The sequence below is a fragment of the Columba livia genome, chromosome 4 (assembly GCF_036013475.1).
Source record: "Columba livia isolate bColLiv1 breed racing homer chromosome 4, bColLiv1.pat.W.v2, whole genome shotgun sequence".
Taxonomy (NCBI): domain Eukaryota; kingdom Metazoa; phylum Chordata; class Aves; order Columbiformes; family Columbidae; genus Columba; species Columba livia.
The window spans coordinates 53,620,934-53,641,167 of record NC_088605.1 but is presented as its reverse complement, the minus strand read 5'-3'; the positions used below and the strand labels follow the sequence as shown (position 1 = coordinate 53,641,167).

Genomic DNA, 20,234 nt, shown 5'->3' with positions numbered 1-20,234 from the left:
CCTCCCGGCTCTCCGGGACAGCCGGCTGAGAGGTCTCCGCCGGGCTCAGCCGCCAGCACGGGAGCCGACGGGGCGGCCGGAGGCCCTGACCGCCCCGCCACCCAGCGCGGAGCCGCGGCGGCCACCGCCGCTCCCCCCGGGCCGGGCCTGCCGGGCCGCTTGGAGCGCCCCGAGGGGCGGCCCCTCGGCGGAGCCGGTGCCGGGGGCGGGGCGGGCGGCGGCGGCCATTGGCTGTCGCTATGCAGGGCTGCCGGCCGCCCCCCTCCCCCGCCGCGGTGCGGGAGCTCTATGGAGGCGGCGGCTGCAACAGATGCGGCGGCGCGGCCCGGCCGCTCGTAGCCGCCCCACGGCCGCGCTGCGCGGGGGCCGCCGCCCCTAGCGCTCCGCCGGTGAGATGGCCGGGGCCCGGCGGGCGGCGAGCGGCGAGGCGGGCCCGGCGGGCGGCGGGCAGGCCATCGTCTGGCGCAACGTGGTGCTCATGGGGCTGCTGCACCTGGGCGCCGTCTACGCCCTCAGCCTGGTGCCGCGGGCACAGCTGCTCACCCTCCTCTGGGGTGAGTGCGGGGCCGGCGGGGGGATGCGCCACAGGTGGGGCGGGGGACGGGGACCCCGGCGCGGCCCTCGCTGGACTCGGGGATCCCCCGCGGGGCCAGCGGTGCGGGAGCTAAGCCACAGCTTGTTTTCCATGTGTTTATCTATAACCTCATGATATGTGCGGTCGCATCGCCGTGTTTGGCGTGGACGGGCGCGGGCCGGGCGCTGCGCTGAGCACCGCGGGGTCGGACACCCCCCCGCCCGGCAGCCTCCGCCGCTTTGTTCCCCGGCTCCCGGGATGCCATTGCCGCGCCGGGCCCGCGGTTGCTGTAGAAACAGGAGGCGCTCTCTGTCCGGTTACATTCATCCGGTTTTAGTTAAAAAGGAAAAAAAAAAAAAAAAGAAAGAAGAAAAGGGTCCAGCAGCCGATATTTCGGTTTAGAAGTCTGATAGAGAACGCTTTTGTCTTCCCTTTGGTGCCTCCTCTCGTTACTTTATAAACACCCTCGTCTTGCTGCTCCAGCTGGGAGCAGAAAATCACCCTGTCCTTTGTGTCTTGGGAAAGGTAATACCTCTCGTTATGCAGGATTTAAAAGTCGAGAAGGAGCTGTAAGATGCCGGCAAAGAGAAAATAAGCCCAGCTGTTCTTTCTGAGGTGAGGGGGCTTGCAGCATCTGTTGGCCAAAGGGGATGTGAAATATAGCGTCTTTACTTACATCCTCCAGTGAGGTCCTGTTTTTTTCCAATGAAGACTGATGCTCAGAGAAGAGCTACACAAATGCGCTGCAGTATTGTTTGAGGTTTCTCAGGGTCTGTGGGACTGATGGATGGTGGGTGTCAACATCATCCTTCACTGGGCAGAATTGTATTGAGTCACATAAGCGTAGGTGGCCAAGAGGATAAAAACTTGAATGCTGCTTACAGCTGGTGCAATTTCTTGGGTAAAAGACCTACTTTGGGGTGCTTTTGAGTGAATGGAGAATGTAATGACCTGGGACTCTTTTATACAAATAAAGGAAAGAACTGTCTCTGCTGTAACGAACTCACAGTTGAGTAATTTGGGTTGTTAAGCTGCCACCAGCAGTGTTGAGGTTACTCTCAAAAAATACCCAGCCAAACACTTTAGAAATCAGGTTTATGTGTTCTCTTTGAGGAATTCCTGAATCTGTTTTTCACTGTTTCAGTTTTTGTTATTCAGCTTGTCATATTCCTTCAAAAAAGCCAACCTTGCTCTTTTGCAGTTGGGACATGAACCTGTCTGTCAATAACCATCCTTTGACAAATTCTTAATTGAGAAACAATTTCTGGGTCCCTGGTGAGGACCTGGTGTTTGCCTGACTGCCTGGTTCGCACAAACCCTTACCTGGCAGGCTGGTAAACAGGAAAAGTTTGGTGGGTAGTTGTGTTTTGCTTAGTTTTGTTTTATGAGTGCTACTCCTCCCTGTTCCTGGTTGCATTCAGACTGATTTCATAGTTTACCTTGGCTGTAGCCTGATGTGATTCTGTGCGAGACCAGGAGAGCCTGTGGGAGCCGCATGGCCAGACCTTGCAGCCTGTGGGCTCCTTTCAGCTGTCAGGACCCGTAGCATGCGGGCAGGTGGGCTTTCTTTTTATCTGTTTTGCCTTTTTGAGAAGACAAGTTGAAATCATCTGTGCGTCTTAATTACCAAACTCACTAAGGCTGGAGCTGAAGGATTGATTTACCAATTTTAAGCTGTCCATCCTCCACTGTGTTTTTTCCTAGTTGAAATTAAACAGAGGCTAAATAATAAACAGGTCTCAACAACTCTGCAACTGAATGCTTGTCTTTCTGAAACAGACCACCTCCCATTTCTCCATATCGTTATTTTTTAACAGCCACCCTAAAGCAGACCAGAAGGATTTTACAGGAGTTTGCTGGGCGGTTTTTACAGGGGCTGCACAGCAGGGAGCGAGTGCATTGGCTCCAGCTGTCTGGACACTGTGTGCCGCTCTCGCAGCTGGCTGCTGCAGGTCTGACCCCAGAGCGGTGGTGGGCAAGGTGAGAAGATAGCATCTCCTTCAGAATATATATCAGGAAAAAGTAGCTTGCTGTCATGCTGGTGACTTGTGTCTGAGGTCCCTCTGGGAGATTCAGGATAGACAAAAGCAGGGTTGCTGTTAACAAACCTACCCCACTTCACTCGGGTGGAAGGAGACAACCAAGTGAAGTTGTGTCAGAAGCAAGAAGTGCCCATCAGATCTGTTCCCAGCTCTCCACATCTCTTTCCCTGTACAGACCAGCTGTGAGGGCTGCCTTTTCTAGCCACTGCCTTTTCCAGCCACCACCTTGGAAGCAGGGCTGGTCTGGCAGACAAGTTGGGTGGCAGGTAGGGGTGTAGCAGAGATGCCAAAGGATGTGGATGGAGGAGCTGCAGCCCTCGTCACATCTATCCACAGCTATCTTTTTCTTCCCAAGCTTGCCTGGGTCTTAGGAAGCTGCCTGGTGATTTTACGCAAGCCCTGGCATGGGTGAGCTGCAGGAGCGGGTGCACAGACCTCGTTCTCTGTGGGCTCTTGGCAGGGTTCTTCCACACTTCCATGCAGGGCTTGCTTTCCTCCTTCTCACCCCTGAAGGCAGCGGGGAATCCCTGATTCCCCACCGCTTGCTGAGCAGAGCTGAAATGTCACAGTGCCACCTAGAAAACAGCTGGTCAAGCCAAACTGCCTGCTCAGCAGGGCTCATTTCCATTGGTAATTTATTGATGTTCGTCCAGCTGTACATAATAGACAATGGAAAAACGCTGCCAAGGGGAGGCTCAACTGATTGTTTGCTCAGGATTATCTGTGCTCCCCTGTTCCCATTGTCCCCTGCACCAACACCTTGGGGCCTGTGTTACGGCTTCCCACCCTCACTGTGGAGCCGGGGTTGCACAAGGGATCCGAACCAGCGTTCTGAGTGGCACAGCCACCTCAGCCAGGGGATGCTGGGAACTGGGTTATCTTTCAAGGGATGTACAGACAGACTGGTTAAAACACAGGCTTTCAGGGCCATCTCTGGAATTTGATTTCAGGCCAAGATGAACAAAAACAATGAAATTACTCATGTCAAAATTTTCCATGAGCTGGGAGTTGCCTTGACCTGGAAGGTAGCAGATGATATGTGCAAGATATCGAGCAGCCCTGGGCTGTGCTGGTGGGACAGCCACATAGCCATCCTGGCTGATCCTGCCAGTGCTCTGCCTTTGGAGTGTTCCCTGCTCTGCCAGCCCACCTGCCCTCACTGGCAGCCCTCTCACCGTGCTGTTTTCCAACCTGACCTGGGGTTTGTTGCAGGGGTGTGAGAAGATCTTGTTAGCCTCAAGTTGTGCCAGGGAAGGTTCAGATTGTATGTTAGGAAACATTTCTTCATGGATAGGGTTGTTGGGCATTGGAACAGGCTGCCCAGGATAATGGTGGAGTCACCATCCCTGGAAGTGTTTAACAGACATATAGATGAGGTTCTTAGGGACATGGTTTAGTGCTAGATTTAGGTTATGGTTGGACTCGATGATCTTGAGGATCCCTTCCAACCAAAGTGATTCTGTGATTCCAGATCTGGAGCCAGGCAGCTTCTGATACATGATCCCTCCCTCCTCTTGGTGTTTTACTCTCCAGTCTGTGCTGTTTCATAGCTGGCAGCTGCTGCTTAGGGGCATCCCTGCACTTGGGGTTCCCAGCCTTGGAAAGGAGTAGGAACTGTTCAGGAGACGTGCTTTGAGTCTTGCCTGCCCCTGCTCCCACCAGTAGGCTCGCTGAGCATGGCTGGCATATTTGGCAGAGTTTACCACCCCACCGGCCATCCTGCAAAGCCCAGAGGGAGCTGGCAGATGAACCTTTTGCTTCAGATCTCTCTTTTTCCACCTGCTTTTGCAGCAGTTTGGGCTCCTGGTGCTAAGAGAGCTTTGGAGGGGACGGTTGGCCATTCTCTGCAGACTCACCTGGGGAGCCGGCGCAGCGTGGGAGCACCTCACCGTTAGGGGCCAGGAACCAGGAGTGTTGTGATGGGTCTGCCAGCTGCTCCAGGCGTGCAGGTTCCCCAAGAATGAGCTCATGTGGAGATGCAGCCAGCTGGGGCTGTGGAAGTGGCTGTGGTTTGCTGGTGGCCTCCTTTGGGCTGGGCATACTGCACCTCCCGCCACGGTGCACTTGGCAGCAAACTTTGCATGTGGCTCGTCCCCTAAGTTTGCAATGTGCCATTAAAAGATGTTTCTTAGCCAGAAGTGTCTTTGCTCCAGCCAGCTCCATCCTGGTACGGTCCCAGTGAGGCTATCTTTTTGGGTTAGGAAAGCAAAACAAAAATATCTTTAAAATCCCTGTACAGAGAAAGTTACCAGTGTGTTTCCTTGCAGGGCCAAATGTTGCTGCTCCTAACTTTTTTTTTTTTTTTAATGTCTTGTAATAGCTTATTTTTCTTAAAGACAACATTATAAGTGATCACGTGAATATGTAAGGTCTTGGATTTTGTTTGGGAAAAGGTGCTTTTTAGCCTTCACGTGGGGCTTGTGAGGAAGAACTCAATGTAGCCAAAGAAGAAAGCTGGAGGGGGGCTTTCTACAAGAGCATGTGGTGATAGGACAAGGCGTAATAGCTTTAAACTGCAAGAGGTCAGATTTAGATTAGACATAAGGAAGAAATTCTTCCCCATGAGGGTGGTGAACAGGCTGCCCAGAGAAGCTGTGGATGCCATGTCCCTCGTAGTGTTCAGTGCCAGGTTGGACAGGGCTTTGAGCAACCTGGTCCAGTGGAAGGTGTCCCTGCCCGTGGCAGGGGGGCTGGAACTAAATGGTCTTTAAGGTCCCTTCCAAGCCAAACCATTCTATGATTCTGTGAAATGCATTATAGGAAATAGGAAAAAAACCACCAAAGATTAACCTCTTTACCTGCTTTAAAACGTTTTTTCAGGCTGCTGAGCGTTACTAGCACTAACAACTTTAAAAACTGGCACAGGCATGGTCACCCAGAAACCCATTATCATCTGGACGTGCTTAGCAAAGCTGCTCGATCCCCGAGTGGTTGCCATTTCACACACTGATATGCCTTGCCGGAGGCTGGAATTGGGGAGGAGGGATGGCCTTGCTCCGATGGTGCTCATGTGGGAAGGGAGCTTTGTTGATGTTTTTTAGCAGTGTTTAGGAGACATTTGAGTGCCAGATAGATCGTGTTCAGCTGTGGCGGGCCCCGTGCCATGATTACCCACAGTTCTCCCTCATGCTCGAGCACCGTCTGTCTGAGAGCACAGATGGAGTGATGGTGCTGCCCTGCTGCAGCGACGGTGCTGCCCAGCTGCACCCCCACCAAAACACAAGCTGCTCCCAGGCACGGGTCTGGATCCCCATCTTACTGCCTGCATCCTGTCCATAAGAGAGAATAAAGCACTTGTGGTTTTAGCACTTGGGGTTGCTGTGGAGCCTCGATGGCACCATTGAGATCATTACCTTGTCCTCAGCTCTTCTCCTAATGGGCCTGTGGAATGAGGCACATGTTGCTGTTGTGCACTGCAGATGCAAGTTTTATTTGTTTTGCATCTTTCAGAAGTCTTGCATATTCTTTAGTGCCATCTACTGGCTTTTCGGTTATTAACTGGTTTAGTTCGTTAACCATTTTATTCATGCTGGTCTCGCAGAAAGCTTCCCTTGTGTTAGAGACTTTGCACTGGTGGCTGTGAATATAAATCCTGGCTCCAAGAAAGTTGCACTTGGTACCTCTGCAGATGAAGGAGAGTCAAAATATTGTCTCCATTTCACAGATGTGGAATGGAGACATTTGATGAAGACTTCTTTTACTGTCACTCCTGCTGCTGCTCTGGCAGGAGCACCCTCTGGGTCCTGCAAAGTGGTTCTCCTCAGGTGATTGCTGTAGGGAGGAGCTGGGTCAGGAAACAGGGAGTGAATGCTTTTCTCTTAGATACCTCTGCAGAGGTGTCCACAGCCACCTTGGCAGGAGATATTTACTGAACAGATGGACCTTACCTTGCCTTACTCCCAGGGGAGATCTCCTGTCTGCTGGCTCACAGAACAGTCCCGGTCAGGAGCAGCTCTGCCACGTTTCTGTGACATACGGGAGGCCAGACTGGTTGTCCATCAGCCCCAAGTTCCACTGTGCTTTCAGCAGTTCCAAACAGCAGCTGGTCTGCTGGATGAGTGGAGAAGAGGCAGACCTTCAGAGTGGACATTGCATCTCTGAGGTGCAGGTCAGCACCAATGTACAGACCTGCTCATCTCCAGGGTGGGTTTGCACTGGCTTTTCTTTCCCTGCCTCATTTGAAAAAGCTGTTTTTACAGCTGTTTCTCAATAGTCAAGTTCTTGGCTTGCTGTTTCCCTCTTAGCGTCGAGAGCTGAATTCCCGTCACCTTGGACAGGAAGAGAGTCTTTTCTCAAACAGTGCTTAAAAATTACAATTGCTTGGAGCTGGGGGTGGCTGTAATATGCTGTTCCCTGACCTTTTGCATCTGGGAACAATCTGAGCTCTGTGTCCGTGGTGGAGTTGGGAAACATACCCTTCACCTAGCAATGCACAGAGTGCTGTGAGGGCAGTCCTGTTCCAGCTCCTGCTCTGAGATGCCCTGCTGAAGATGACACTCCTTCCCCAGTATTCACTCCTCTCCTGTTTTAGCTGTTGCTGGAGATAATTTCATAAGATCTTGTCTGTGAACATCCCAATGTAAGTACATATTTTTGTTCCCCATCTTGATTTAATCCCCAGTGTATTGACGGTGCTCTGTGTTGTTTCCCTCTGTATTCTGTGCTGCACCTCCTGTGGTCACCGTGAACATGATAAAGAAATGGAGGAAACCTGTGATGTCAATATAGGCACAGAGTGTGAGTATGCTGAGCCCTGGGTGGATGTGACAGCCCCTTGTCCTATTGCTCTCAGGACATGGGTTCAAGGCACTCCTAACCAGTTCTCACAGCTCTGAGCTGTGCTCCAGGCAAACCAGGAGCACCTCAAATCCCCCTTCCCTTTGAGCTGTGCTATGGGGGCAGAGATGAGAGCCAGATCTGGCAAAAGTAGAAATCTCTGTCTCCTACTGAATTTTACGGGGATTGTTGGCTTCCTGGCTGCCCCCCAGCATCCTGGGTTGGGGGGAGCGTCCCTCTGAAGCAGCCCCATGAAGGGCGGAGCAGCGGAGGTTTGTTGGTACCCTCAGAGCTGGCTGTGTCAAACACACGGGAGCCTGGCTGAGGGCCATGGAATTGTGAGATGCCTCCTCCAGCCCTGGCCTGCCAGCTCCTGAGCCGGCTCAGGCAAAGTTTGGGGAAGGAACAGGGGTTTGTGGCTCTGGTTCTCTGTCTTGAGTTACATGTGGAGGTGGGGATGGCAGTATATGGGCTCTGAGGAGTTTCCATGGATGATTTGGGCTGAGTTTGCTCAGAGTAGAGGAAGAGCATCAGCCAAAGATACGTGAGCATCAGAGGAGTCTCAAGGGCCTGGGAGCTGATCGGATGCCCATTCTCCAGGAGATGCCACCAGGCGAAATGGTGTGAGCCATGCAGGCCTGCTTGTTTGGGATTGTTGCAGCTTCTGGCAAGGAGGCAAGACAGTTTATGTCTCCTTTGGGAGGTCTGGGCTTGAAAATGCCAGTGCACCCACCAGAACTTATTATAGTGTGCATCCTCATCACTGCCTCTCTTCTTTCCCTCCCTGAAATTACAGTTGCACTTGCAATTAACACTGATGTTATAATTGGAGCCAAGTGATTTCTTGCAATCAGATTTTATTTTTATCACATAGGCTAATAATAAAATGTGCTGCCCCTACGGAGAGCTGAAATGTTAAAAATTACTGTGCTAAGTAAAGCAAGGCTGATATGAAAAAGAGGGGAAGGTTGTTTGTCAGATGCTGGTGTCAGGAATCCTGCAGGCCATGCTCTTGTGCAGTCAGGTTGGCACTGGGAGGATGGGGATTTCTGAGGGGAGACTGAAGTGAGGAGTTTTCTGGACCCATTTATGGCCACTGGCATCTCAGGTGATGTTCTGAGCGGCTCAGGAGAAAATAACATGGCCTTGGCAAGTGAGGAAGCTCTTCTTGACTGAGTCCTCTCTTTGCCTGGCTCTTTGGCTCTGTTTTTTGGTTGATTTTGGGTTTCTGGGCATTTCGTACCCTCCCCGATGTAGCTTCTCTGTAATGCCTTCTGTGCTTTCTGTTGAAGATGTCCCTGCTCATTGTGGTGGGGGTGGACAAGATGACCTTGACAGGTCCCTTCAACCCAAACTATTCTACAATTCTCAGATAACTAATCCTTCTTCCCTGAGGCAGAGCTGCCTGCCCAAGGCAGGGCTCTGGAGTGCTGTGCTAATGGCTTAACCGCACTATTTTTTTGCTTCTGTCCTTGAAAAAAAGAGACAAAATCGACATTAATTCTTTCATGGCATTTATAGAGCACTTAAAAACCACTGAACTCCTAGCTGGCATGCGGATTGAGGACAGCAGTGAGGTCACTGGGAGAGAAGTGAAATCTGCCCATGGTTTTGTGATGACGCAGGATTCGGCTGAGCTGAGAGAGGCTACACATAAGCATCAAAAATTTTAGAGAAACCAGAGCATCTTCCAGCCTTCTCTTTTGATCTAAAAATATAAATAAACTGTTCAGCATCTTAAGGCAATCTTCAGTTGCTGGTGAGCTCAGGGAATCTGTATTTGCTTCCTAGGGGAATTCTAGCATTCACTGGAATTCTTGCTGTCAGCTGCGATTTCCATTGCTCTGTTTGCTTTATTTTTGTCACATTGGCTGCGGCTGTCAATGTGAAAGTTTCTGCTATTCCAACCGGAATAAAGTCTTTTGTATACTCAGCCAAAAGGGCTGGCTCTGGGGAATGTTCCTGAAAATGAATACGCAGACATGTGCATCCAGGCAGAGAGACAGCCTGGATTTCGTGAGCTGGTGATGGCAGGGCCAAGAGGATGTGACAGATGGCCTCTCCTGGAGCTCCTCCACTGTGGTACAGAGGGGCAGGAGAAGGGCCTCATCTGAACTCATCTTCTCCACAGTTCTAAAACCCTGCTCCCCCTTTGCCTTTGATACGCTTCCGCTTATCTCTTTGTCTCTTGGTTCCATTTAGAGCGGCTCAGAGAATGTGTAGGTCTAATTTTAGAGGAACTTGCTTCTGGCCTGAGATGCCACACGTTGGGTCTCTGCAGGAACATGCGTCTCAGAGGCCTGGTGCTTCTGCGTGCCGGCGCTTTTTAATTCTTGGCTGCTAATTTGAATCCAGCCCAAGGTGCTTTTGATGCCAGACTTTGATAGTTCGCAGGGCCGGGTGAACTGTGGGTTGGCCAATTGACTCTGACTGCTCTCAGAGAAGTGTTTCCTTCCCAGAGACCCTGGGGCACTAATTCAACATTTCTTCTTGGCAGCGATTTAGGGACTGAGGTGGGAACTTTCTGCCTCCTTAGTAAATGTAGTTCCAGGGCAGGAAATGAGCCTTTTGTGGTGGGAAGGTGTGTATTAAGGGCTGTGTTACTGCTCCTCAAGCCTCTCCACTGGGCAAGAAGAGATCTCCAGAGTTGCCCTGGAGGATCACAGAGGTTGAGATACATACTGGAGACTTTATAATCTAATCTAGATACAATAATGCTGTGTGTTGATGCTGGCTCTCCCACCAATGCAGTGTGTGACATCAACCAGCCTTTTTAAATGAGATGTTTGGGTAGACCAAGTGTTGGTCTAATTTGGTGTAGGAAAGCTTTCATTTCTGAGGGCAGACACGGCATTTTAAGAAAATGTATCCCAAAACTTGGTGTTGTCTAATGATAGCACAAAAAAGCCTTGTAGTACTGGGCACCATGAAATTATTGGCTGCATTTCAGGGCAAAGCCTTCTACTGCTGTCTGTGTGGGTTGTGGAGGATCTCGGAGATGTTTGGAAGGGGCTGGGTGTGATGCAGCTGCTGAAATGGATGGCAGCACTGCCTGGAATTGCACTACTTGACACGACTGGAAGTGCTTTCCTTGGTTTGGTCTTGAGGTTCATTAGTCCTAAGTCTGCCACAAGTGAGGAATGGAAGGCAGGTGCAGGTTATGCAGATGTAGTTTAATATTTAGAAGGGAAAAATCCTAACTGTAAGATACAGAAGTATTACATATTGATGGCTATCAGTCAGCTTTGCAATGTTCGCTTTTTGCGTGAGCAACTCGCTGTTTGTATTTCTCATGCAGTTCTTGTAGCCTGGTGGAGGACCTTGGGTTTTATGCATTTGATTATTAAAATTCCCTAGCAAGCAGTTTAGATCTGGCTGAATAAGCAGAGGTAAAATGCTGCTGTGGAAATGAACAAATGTTGCTTGTGCATTCCTGTTATCTTCTATCCTCAAATACTTATTTATACAAATAAGTCAAGTTGTGGTAGCCCTTTATATACAGGAACAAAGAACAATGGCCTCTGCTGAGATGCAAATTCTTTGCCAGGCTTTGTCACACAGAGGTTTGCCTGAAACTTTGCTGGCTACACCAGCTGTGGAGAGAGTATTTCCCCCCAACAGTGTTGTGTCACAAGATGTCTTCCTCATGCAACAGCATTTTTAAGGTCAGTTGTTTTCAGTTGCCTGTCTACAGGTGAGGTGCAGCCCTTGTGTTTGTGATTTATTTTTTTTGTCTTCTCCAAGCAGATGATGTGCTTTCTTGGCCATTAGTGTCACTAGAATTCACGTCTTCTAAAGAAATTACTCCCTCTAGTTCCTGTGGGATCTTGCCGCTTGATCCTTGAGCTGCTAGAGACAGTGTGTGTGCAAAACTGTGTAAGCCTTGGCTGAATGTGACTTTAAGCACTCCTACCTGGGGCTGGGAATGCATCAGATCTTGCAGGCTAAACAGTGTTGGGGAATGTCATCACCCAGCAGCAAGACATACAGCAGAACCAGGGTGCTGGATGCTTTTGAAGCTGTCTTCCAAATTATGGCAGTAGGAGGGCTCAGTTTGTTTTGTTTGGTTTGCTTTGGATTTTTTTTTTTTTGCAACTGGAAGCCAAAGACACCACTCAAGGAACAGCTCCCTGAACAGATACAAAATAAGACTACAGGTTGGTTGTGAGGGGGGGCTTTGCATCAGGGGGCTGCCAAAATGTGTTACGGCTGTAGCGGTCAGTGGTAGTGGCCAGTCTGAGGAGACAGCGATGCTTGTGCAGCTTGTTCTGAGCTCTCTGCACTGGGCTTTGCACCAGCATGGGGGTTGATGGGGCTGACTGCTCAGAAAGAGACATAAAACCAGGGCCCTGGCCCTTGGTGGCTAGCTTGATCTAAGATCTGTCACTCTCCTGGTAAGAGCAAGCGTGGTAACAACTCTGGGACAGCCTCCAGCCTTGGTAATTACTTTGCACATACTCTGTGCAAAATGCTGCATCTTGAGGTCCACCAGTGTGCTGGCGCTGCTAGTACAACAGTAACTGGGTTGTGTGGTCTTTTCTCCTTTTTAAATTTCCCTGCCCCCTCCTCTAAAGGGCAACTTGTCTTATCCCTGCTGGGGAAAAAAGTATTGGGCTAGGTGAGCTGCTGTTCCAGTCTTGTAAGGCATGTCATCCATCTGGTTTGGTGTGGCCAGTGCTTTCCCCCATGTGTTTTTGCCCATTTTTGGTAGTGGTGAGACAGGGCTTTGTCTGGGATTTCCTGCCCTGCTGGAACTACACTTGGTGGAGTACATCCCCATGCTGGCTGACCTAAGATTTGTGGTCATAGAATCATTTTGGTTGGAAGAGACCCTCAGGATCACTGAGTCCAACCATAACCTAACCTAACTCTGGTACTAAACCATGTCCCTAAGAATCTCGTCTAAATGCCTTTTAAACACCTCCAGGGATGGTGACTCCACCACTTCCCTGGGCAGCCTGTTCCAATGCCCGACAACGCCTTCTGTGAAGAATTTTTTCTTAATATCCAACCTCCCCTGGTGCAACTTGAGGTCATTTCCTCTTGTCCTATCACTTGCTACTTGGGAGATGAGACCAATATCCTCCATGCTACAACCTCCTTTCAGGTAGTTGGAGACAGCTGTAAGGTTTCCCCTCAGCCTTCTTTTTGCAAGGCTAAACAAGTTGCTTGACTTAAATCTGAGTCAGTGATATTTGCTGCATCAGGACCAGAAAAACATTAATTGTATTTTGTAACATTAAAAACAAAAAAAAGCTCAAATGTTCACAAAACTTGCCTGGTCCTAAAGTTTGTTTAGAAAATGGATCTGTGGTAGGATCTGTGTTTGGTATGACTCACCTAGACCAGACTGTGAGGATGATGGCTCTCCATGCTTTGAACCTGTCAAGTCCAAGGGAGTCACCTTGCTATGGTTGAACGTCGTGTCCTAATCCCTTACTTCTGCAAGGGTTTTTAGCATGTAGAGGAAAGGTGCTGGCAGTGGGACTGGCAGGGGCTGATCCCTTTCCCTGCTCCTGGCCCTGCTTTCCCTCCCCTGCGCAGGCAGGGATTGCAGGCACTGGGTGTCAGTTGGTACCAGGCTCCGCATGTCGTCACCCCATGGGAATGGTCACATGACATTCTGTATTTTAAAGATGTTTTATATTGACAGTAGCTCCATTGTGAATATGCAATTGATTTTGTTTCATTACTACTGGTTTTATATCTGGTGTTTTGTCCCTCAGAGATAATTGCGATTTGCTCCATGTAACTAGGGTATGTTTGACATTGGTAACGTGCAGATAGTTGCTATCTGACAGTGTCTCCTTGTAATCTGTACCTCAGAAGGCTGTCCAGTTATCTCATCTCTTTCAGGAGCCAGCATTGTCTGTTCAGATGTGTGGAGTGAACCCCGTGTTTGTTGGGTTTCCTGTTTTGGTTGATTTGCTTTTTTTAGAACCAGACAAAAGTCAAAAGCAATCTGGAATCTGCTGCATTCACAAACAGTAATTACATGTTTCTAATGGGGTCCCAGGTTTCAGAAATGGAAGAGGTTCCAATTTTGATGTTCAGCATACGACAGATTTGAAATCTTTTTGGGGAGAGATCTGCTCCAGTTTAAGCAACCATTTAGAGCAGAGGATGATTTCCTAATGCCTGTGAAGTAGGTACAGACTATGGTCATAGTCTCCCCATATCTTCATAAGAGGCTGCTCCTCTGAACACTCAGGTTTGCAGAAGAGTTTGGCACTGGGCATAATAAAGGTTTCCTGGAAAACCAGCCATGGGGATAATGGGCCACTCTGAAAAGGATGGTCTGAATGTTTTATGCTATTCATCTCCCATCCCATCCATTTTTAACCATTTATCTGGTATAGTTTGCATTGCTTCTCTTTGACAGTGAGATGATACCTTTGTGTCTGCTGTTCAAAATCATACTGCTGTCTTGCTGCCCTATCATATTGCATGTTCAGCATATCTTATGAGCTGTTGATGATCCTCCTTGCAGGCTCCAGCTTCTCTGAGCATCTCATCCTCGTTGCAGATCCCTGTCTGCAGTTATTGCCCCCTGAGCGACATTATTTTTGTTTTTCTATCCAGGTAGATTCTCATTTTGAGCCTGACTTACCCTGTTTCTGCATGGATGCTCTTGTGTTTCTTAGCTCTCTCACTGCTGCTCCAAATTTAGCATCATCTGCAGTTGTAATTAATATGCTGTTTGCCTTTGTTTCAGGTCATTAATAAAGATGTTGAATTAAAAAAAAAAAAAAATCTTCTGCCTCTTGTTTCTGGCATGTTCCCATAAATAGCATCTGTGCACAGGCACGGTGTACTTGGGAACCTAGCAACATGACAGTGCCCGGTTGGCAGAGCCATTTAACCTCCTGTATTTTGTCTCTCTTGCATCCTGTCCCTGTGCACCAGTTCTCTCCTTTGTCCTTCCACACAGGCTGGCTTGTTTTCTCTTCCCCTTCTTCCTCGTTCTTCCCTCTCTTAAAAATTTCTCCCACTGCTGCAGTTCAGAAGCACTTTGCTATCTGCTGTGCTTTTTTGCATCTGATGCTGTGCATCAGGTGAACTCGTGGCTGGAAATGCCCTTCTCTTGGACCTTATCCTTCTGCAGGGCTCCAAGAAGGAGAGCATGCTGCCTGTCCAGGGGAGTGAAGAACCTCTGCTCTGGTGGGTTAAATCATCCTGCTTTGAAACAAAGGCAGCTCTGGGCCTCACATTTGGGTTGTGTGGAGCCCAGAGCTCTTAGCACAGGCTCTGCTGTTTCAGGTACTTGCAACCAGGACTTGGACTTCTCCCAGACCTGCAGCAAGCCCCAAACCACCCTGCGGAGTTTTGGGTCATAGCTGGGATGGCAGTTCAAGCTGTTGACTGGGAACACCTGTTCTGCACCCTGGCTGGTGCTGCAGCCTGTCTGCCTATGCCCAAGGATGCAGCTGGTGGAGGGGTGAGACCAGAGCTACCTCCTGGCTGTGATGGGCACCTGGACATAGCTGTGGCATGTCTGTGACCATTGCTGTAAAAGGATGTCCAGAGGCTGGAATTTCTAGGGAATTGTCCTGACACTGCACATTCAGGTAAATGGGAGAAAAGTGGGCTTGGAACAGGCTGCCAAAGGAAGTGGTGGAGCCACCATTCCTGGAGATGTTTAAAAGATGCGTAGATGAGGTTCTTAGGGACATGGTTTATTGACAGTGTTGGGTTATGGTTGGACTTGATGATCATGAGGGTCTTTTCCAACCAAAATGATTCTACGATGGAAGCTAAAGCTCCTGTAGTCTTTGCTTTGAGGAGACAGTGATCCAAAGCAAACCATAGTCAGCTGAAATCCTCTAAAACTCTGTAAACGTGGGCCTCCACCACCTGTCCAGGCCAAGCTAGCTATTGCTCTGACAAGCAGCAAGCATGGCACGTAGCATTTCTACACTATCCCAGGGGGCAGGGATGATAATTCACCTCTTAGTCTGAGTAAATTCTCAAAAGTTTTACAGTAGCAGAAGCAGGAGTAAAGGCCCATGAAGGCTCTGCAGGCCTGTGGAGCCCCTGCCATGCAATGCTGCGGTGCCCAGAAAGTGCAGAGGTATGTGAGGATGACACACAGTAAATAACATGGGTCAATCTGCATTAGCAGAGTGAATCTGGACTCTTACACTGAACATGGTAATGGGGAGCTGGTGCCAAGGACATGCTTTTGGGTGTGTGTGTGTCAGGAGAGGAGAGCAGTGCTGCAGAGCCAAGGAGCCAGGACGTGTCCCCAGCCCAGTGGCACACGTCAGCTCTGTGCCAGGCTGGTGGCTGCCAGCCAGCGGCTCAGCAAAGCAGACACTCTGTCCTGCCTTTGGTCCATCAGTGAGACAAAACTGAATAAGTCGTCAGAAAATGGGTTGAAAAAGGAGCTTATTCTTCTGCCTCTGGGTTGAGTATGAAACTGAGCTGCACAACTCTGGTTTGCTTTTCACAACACCAGAAATACCAGCCTTAATCCCACTGTCTTTCACAGATCTGTTTCCTCTCTCACCCCAGCTCTCTCCAGACAGCTTTTTCTGCTGTGTTAGCTTTTGCTTTTTCATTTTTTTCTCCTTGAAGTCCTCATAGAATCATTTTGGTTGGAAGAGATCCTCAAGATCATCAAGTCCAACCATAACCTAACTCTAGCACTAAACCATGTCCCTAAGAGCCTTATCTCTGCTTTTTTTTAAACACCTCCAGGGCTGGTGACTCCACCACTTCCCTGGGCAGCCTGTTCCAATGCTTAAGAACCCTTTTCCTGAACAAATTTTTCCTAATATCCAATCTAAACCTCCCCTGGTGCAACTTGAGGCCATTTCCTCTCATCCTATCACTTGTTACTTAGGAGAAGAGACCAACACCCTCCATGCTACAACCTCCTTTCAGGTAGTTGTAGAGAGTAGAGAGCCTTCTGTTCTCCAGGCTGGACAGCCAAGATATAAAGATATCACGGCTTGGGCTTCAGTCTATAGGTTAAGTTCAAAATGCTGCAGTTGCCTTGTGAGTGTAATTTTTGCTTTGTTAAGTCAGCCCAGTTGCAGAGTTAACTCACTGAAACAGGCGGAAGACTTATCCTCATTCCACTTTTTTCTTTTCTTTCCCTTTTCCTTTGGTATTAGCATGACACAACCTGTTGACAGGTGGCTTCAGAGCTGCTGCACTGTTGGCAGAACTCCCAGGCCCTGGTGCTCTCAGATCCTGGCCTTGTCTGCCTGGCATCTGTGTGCGCTCCAACCCCTGGCTTGTGGCTAGTGAGTCCTCACCCAGCCCTTTTCTAGCTCCATCCTCCTCATCCCTCAAGCTCCACTTGTTTTCACAAGCAGAAGTGCCAGAAAAACTGTATTTCCTCTGCCAACTCTTGTTGATACTTGTGTAGGACAGAGTACTGGGGCAGCACTTGTCACAAATTTGGCTTGGGCTGTGTGAAGAACAGGGCCTTGTGTTTGGGTTGTTTGTACAGTGGTGCTCAGGGCTTTTCTTGGTGAACACGACCTCAGTGCTGAAACGTGGGCTCCACATGGTGATTTTTGTAGGTGTACTGTGTCCAGTTCTGGGCTCCCCAGTTTAAGAAGAAAAGGAATTACTGGAGGGAGTCCAGCAGAGAGCTACAAAGATGAGGAGGGGCCTAGAGCATCTTTCTGATGAGGAGAGACTGAGAGAGCTGGGTCTGTTCAGCCTGGAGAAGAGAAGGCTGAGAGAGGGTCTCATCAATGTTTATAAATATCTCAAGGGTGGGTGTCAAGACGATGGACCAGACTCCTTCAGTGGTGCCCAACAACAGGATGAGGGGCAATGGGCACAGCCTGAAGCATTGGAGGTTCCAGCTAAACATGAGGAGAAAGTTTTTTCCTTTGAGGGTGCCAGAGCACTGGAACAGGCTGCCCAGAGAGGTTGTGGAGTCTCTTTCTCTGGAGACATTCTAAACCCACCTGGACACATTCCTGTGCCATCTGCTCTGGTGACCCTGCTTTACCAGGTGGGTTGGGATTAGATGATCTCCAGAGGACCCTTCCAACCCCAGCCATTCTGTGATTCTGTGATTGTGGTGACCTATGATCATATATGAAGCCATTATATATGGATAGGGCAGTTCAGGCTTCAGTCTATAGGTGAAGTTTGAAATGCTGCCTTGTGAGTGTGATATTTGCTTTAATAAGTCAGTCTGGTTGCAGAGTTAACTCGCTAAAACATGTGGAATAGTTATCTGGCTACTTGGGCATCTTCCTCTTTGCACATTAAGTACCTCACTGAATTAAAAAGAACTGTATCATTAAGTGTTTGGATTCCAGGTTGTTTATTGGTACTTTTCTTGTGTTGTATGTTGTTGTTGTTTGTTTTGTTTTGTTTACCTATTTCTGAGAGAACTGTGGTTTTTATTCTTTGTTACTTAGGAGACCTGTTTAGTTCCAGATCTAAGAGAGAGTTTTTAGAATAAGAGGAAATTGCTATTAACTGAGCCGCTTTGCTCTGTAAAGTATAATACTCTTGTGTTTCACAGACATGTTCCCCACCCCCCAAAAATGAGCCAGATAGGTAAGTACTGGCTCTGTTCTCATGTAGTCACGTTATTGTACATAATAATGTAAAATCTAATGGTTTGTAGTCTGATTTTGGTTTGAAATCATAATTTATTCTGTAAAGGAACCTTGAGACCTATCTTTCCACTGTAAATATTTGTCACCTTGGCTATTTATATGTTGGGAATTAGTGGCAAAATAATATTTTCAGGCACCCTAATTCCTGTAGGAACCACAGAAATCTGTTATCACTGTACAGTGCATTTCTGACAGGATTTGTTTCTGCTCTGGGCACCAAACTTCTGAGTGATTTTGTTTGTTTGTTTCTGGCAGTGTTTCAGCCCTCAGGATTTATATTAGGAAAATTCCTGCTGTGAGAATTCCTCCTCTGCAAAGTCGAAAAATAGGCATGTTGCATGGGAATAAGCCCCAGCCGTTCTAGCTTGATCAGTTGGGTGGTGGTGGGGGCTGGCAAGTCCCTGGAGGGCTTAGACCCCAGGGCAGCCCCCAGATGCCCAAAATACTGTTGTTCATTCTGCTGTGATGCTGGTGATGTGGAGTGGACTGAATGAAAGGGTCTCTGTTAAGCTGAGCTCTGTAAGAGCTGAGTCATCAAGTTGCATAAATCCCATATATTCAGTGCAGCTATTTCATGTGGTGTGTGTGTTACCTGCCACACAGCATCTTTCTTGCACTGGACACAAAAGGAAAGCAAAATCAAACTTAATGTTGCATATGTCTTGTTCTACCCACTTATCTTCTGGTTTTAAGCAATTGATCGTTATTAAGATGGATGGCTGCCTTGAGAAACATTTGGTCGGCTAAATTATCTGCTACTTTGAAGCAGGCAAAAAGCCCTCCCTTGTGCATTAAGCAAGTGAAGAGGCTACTGAAGACAGGGGATTTCAGTCCCTGTGACTAACATGTGGTTAACCAGTCCAAAAGCCCACAGACAATATGTTTTTGCCGTGATTCAGGGCTATAACCTTAATATTTTTATGTTTTATGTTTTGAGGGTGACAGAGCACTGGAACAGGCTGCCCAGGGGGGTTGTGGAGTCTCCTTCTCTGGAGACATTCAAAACCCACCTGGACATGTTCCTGTGCGACCTCACTTAGGTGTTCCTGCTCCAGCAGGGGGATTGGACTAGATGATCTTTTGAGGTCCCTTCCAATCCCAAACATACTGTGATACTGTGATTTTTATGTTAGCTGGATAATGTCAGTATTCTCTGTGTCACAGATATGTTCCTGCAATTATGGTCATGTGAGCAATTTGGATTATTTAGCAATGTTTCTGCACAGCTCAATATCGCGTACAGAGAATGGCAGGGTAGGTATTCCCCAGTTTCACAGAAGTCCAAGATCCTTGCACTAAACAAGGCATGTGCAAGGACGGCAAGACTGCAGCGCAGACTGGAGCATGAGTTGTTGTGGTATTGGCATTTTTACTGATCTGAGAGCTGTGAAACAAAATCTTTAAATAATGGGCAGAGAGGATGCATGATTTTCAGTTCATTTCTGTACCTTCCCTCAGGAAAAGGCAGAAGTCTGAATTTGGCAACAGACTTCAGCTCACTGGATATAACTGCCCAGATGGGCCTTCTCTGGGAGTGACTTGGACATGGGAGTGTGCTGAAAAGGAGAATTTTCTCCTCAGTGATGGTGTCCCAAGTGAGTTTTAGACATATGTCATCTTTACCAGGACCATTCTGACTCCATTTGTCTGTTGCATTTTACGGGAAATGCTTTGGTTTTCTATGTGGGAGGTGACAGGAATTTGGGCCATGTACATAATGTGAAACAAGTTTGGGTAAACCTGTTTTTGATGGGTCCACCAGTAGAGTAGATAAGGTCCACTTACTCCTTCAGTCTGCAGGGGTGATGGTCAACACAAAATATGGTTGCCATTATTTTACCCAATATATTTCTATCATACTTTCTCTTAGGTGCTGCAGTTTCAAGCACTTCGAGTTGGGATTTGGTAGAGGGACACAGTAGACACCTGCCTACATATATGTAGCTTTGTTTTCCTTTTGCAAAGATAGATGTTTTACATTAAATACTGGGAAAAGCTGATTGTAGATTTGCTTTTAGCCAACACATGTTTAACAGGGTTCTCTGCTGGACAGATTGTTGTGCAGGCACAGACACAAATTAAAAAAAAAAAACCTTTTGAGGATAGGGTTTTCCCTTTTTGTTCCAGTAACTCTATTTAGGTAGTTGAAATAGGCTGTTTTAACTAAAACATGCCTATGTGTTTAGGGTAGCAGGAAGCCCTGGCTGAACAGCACATCACTTCAGACCACATACAGTCATTTGGGGT

At 48.4% G+C, this 20,234-nt stretch overlaps 1 protein-coding gene across 2 annotated transcripts in view; it reads left to right on the top strand.

The window, feature by feature from the left end:
• Positions 1-255: 255 nt before the first annotated feature.
• Positions 256-20,234, top strand: part of SCD5 (stearoyl-CoA desaturase 5) — a 31,752-nt gene continuing 11,773 nt past the window's right edge. The window contains exon 1 of one of the 2 annotated variants that reach the window (XM_065061716.1): positions 256-554. In XM_065061716.1, the coding sequence (XP_064917788.1) occupies positions 395-554 (160 nt within the window). In that variant the 5' untranslated portion in view covers positions 256-394. Of the gene's footprint in view, positions 555-7,001; positions 7,196-20,234 lie in introns of those variants that run through there. The other variant, XM_065061717.1, reaches the window with a different exon arrangement.